The sequence below is a fragment of the Apis dorsata genome, unplaced genomic scaffold, assembly GCF_000469605.1.
Source record: "Apis dorsata unplaced genomic scaffold, Apis dorsata 1.3 scaffold_808, whole genome shotgun sequence".
Classification (NCBI taxonomy): Eukaryota; Metazoa; Arthropoda; class Insecta; order Hymenoptera; family Apidae; genus Apis; species Apis dorsata.
This window is the reverse complement of record NW_006263947.1, coordinates 21763-22834: the sequence shown is the minus strand read 5'-3', so window position 1 is coordinate 22834 and position 1072 is coordinate 21763. Positions and strand designations below refer to the sequence as shown.

Here is a 1072-nt window from a genome sequence, read left to right as displayed (position 1 = left end):
GATTCAAGATATATTAATATGATGTATAACATATATTATTATTATATTAATATAATTATATAATAATAATGCCTATATAATATGAATTTTAATTTATTTACATAAAAATATATTTTTAAAAATTATATTAAATAAATCAATTTATTTATATATTTTATTATATAGGATGAAACTGGAGCATATTTAATAGATCGTGATCCAACATATTTTAGTCCTGTTTTAAATTACTTACGTCATGGAAAATTGGTTATCAATAAAGATTTAACAGAAGAAGGTGTCTTAGAAGAAGCAGAATTTTACAACATTACAGAACTTATTCGATTAGTTAAAGAAAGAATTATATTAAGAGATACTAGACCATTAAGAGATTCAAAGAAACATGTTTATAGAGTCATTCAATGTCATGAAGATGAATTAACTCAAATGGTATCAACAATGTCTGATGGATGGAAGTTTGAGCAGGTATTTTTTTTATATTTTTTTTAAACTAAATATAATTTTTTATTTTTATTTTAATATAAATAATTTACAAATTATATTTTTTTAAATAAAATTATTATTGAAAATGTTTTAATGTTTGTTATATTTCTAACAACTTTAATATTATATTTATAATATTAAAGTTATATAATATATATAAAATACATATAAAATTAATATTATATAATATATAAAATCATATNTCTTCATTTATATATATGAAATTCAATGATTTCTGATTTATCAATAATAGTATATATATGGTTTTTATGAATACTATATAATAATTTTTTTTAATAATTAATTAAATTAAAGCTTAAAAATAAATAGAATATATAATATAAAATAAATATAAAAGAAAGAAATATTAATATATTATATAATATAATAATTTTAATAAAAGTGCAGAAATGTGTAATTATTCTTATATAACATTTTTAAAAAAATATAAATATATTTGAAATCATGTAAATATCTTTATATATTTATTAATATTTTATATTTATTTAAATTTTATGTTTAAATGAATAATTATTGTTATTATAAATAAAATGAATAATATACATAATAAAAAATAAATAGCAATATTGAA

The 1072-nt window shown here is 14.3% G+C and overlaps 1 protein-coding gene across 1 annotated transcript in view; it reads left to right on the top strand.

Moving 5' to 3' along the window:
* Positions 1 to 493, top strand: part of LOC102679969 (BTB/POZ domain-containing protein KCTD5) — a 1784-nt gene extending 1291 nt beyond the window's left edge. Inside the window, exon 2 of the mRNA XM_006623029.2 lies at positions 166 to 493. Within this exon, the coding sequence (XP_006623092.1) occupies positions 166 to 486 (321 nt within the window). The 3' untranslated portion in view covers positions 487 to 493. The remainder of the gene's footprint in view (positions 1 to 165) is intronic.
* Positions 494 to 1072: the final 579 nt, after the last annotated feature.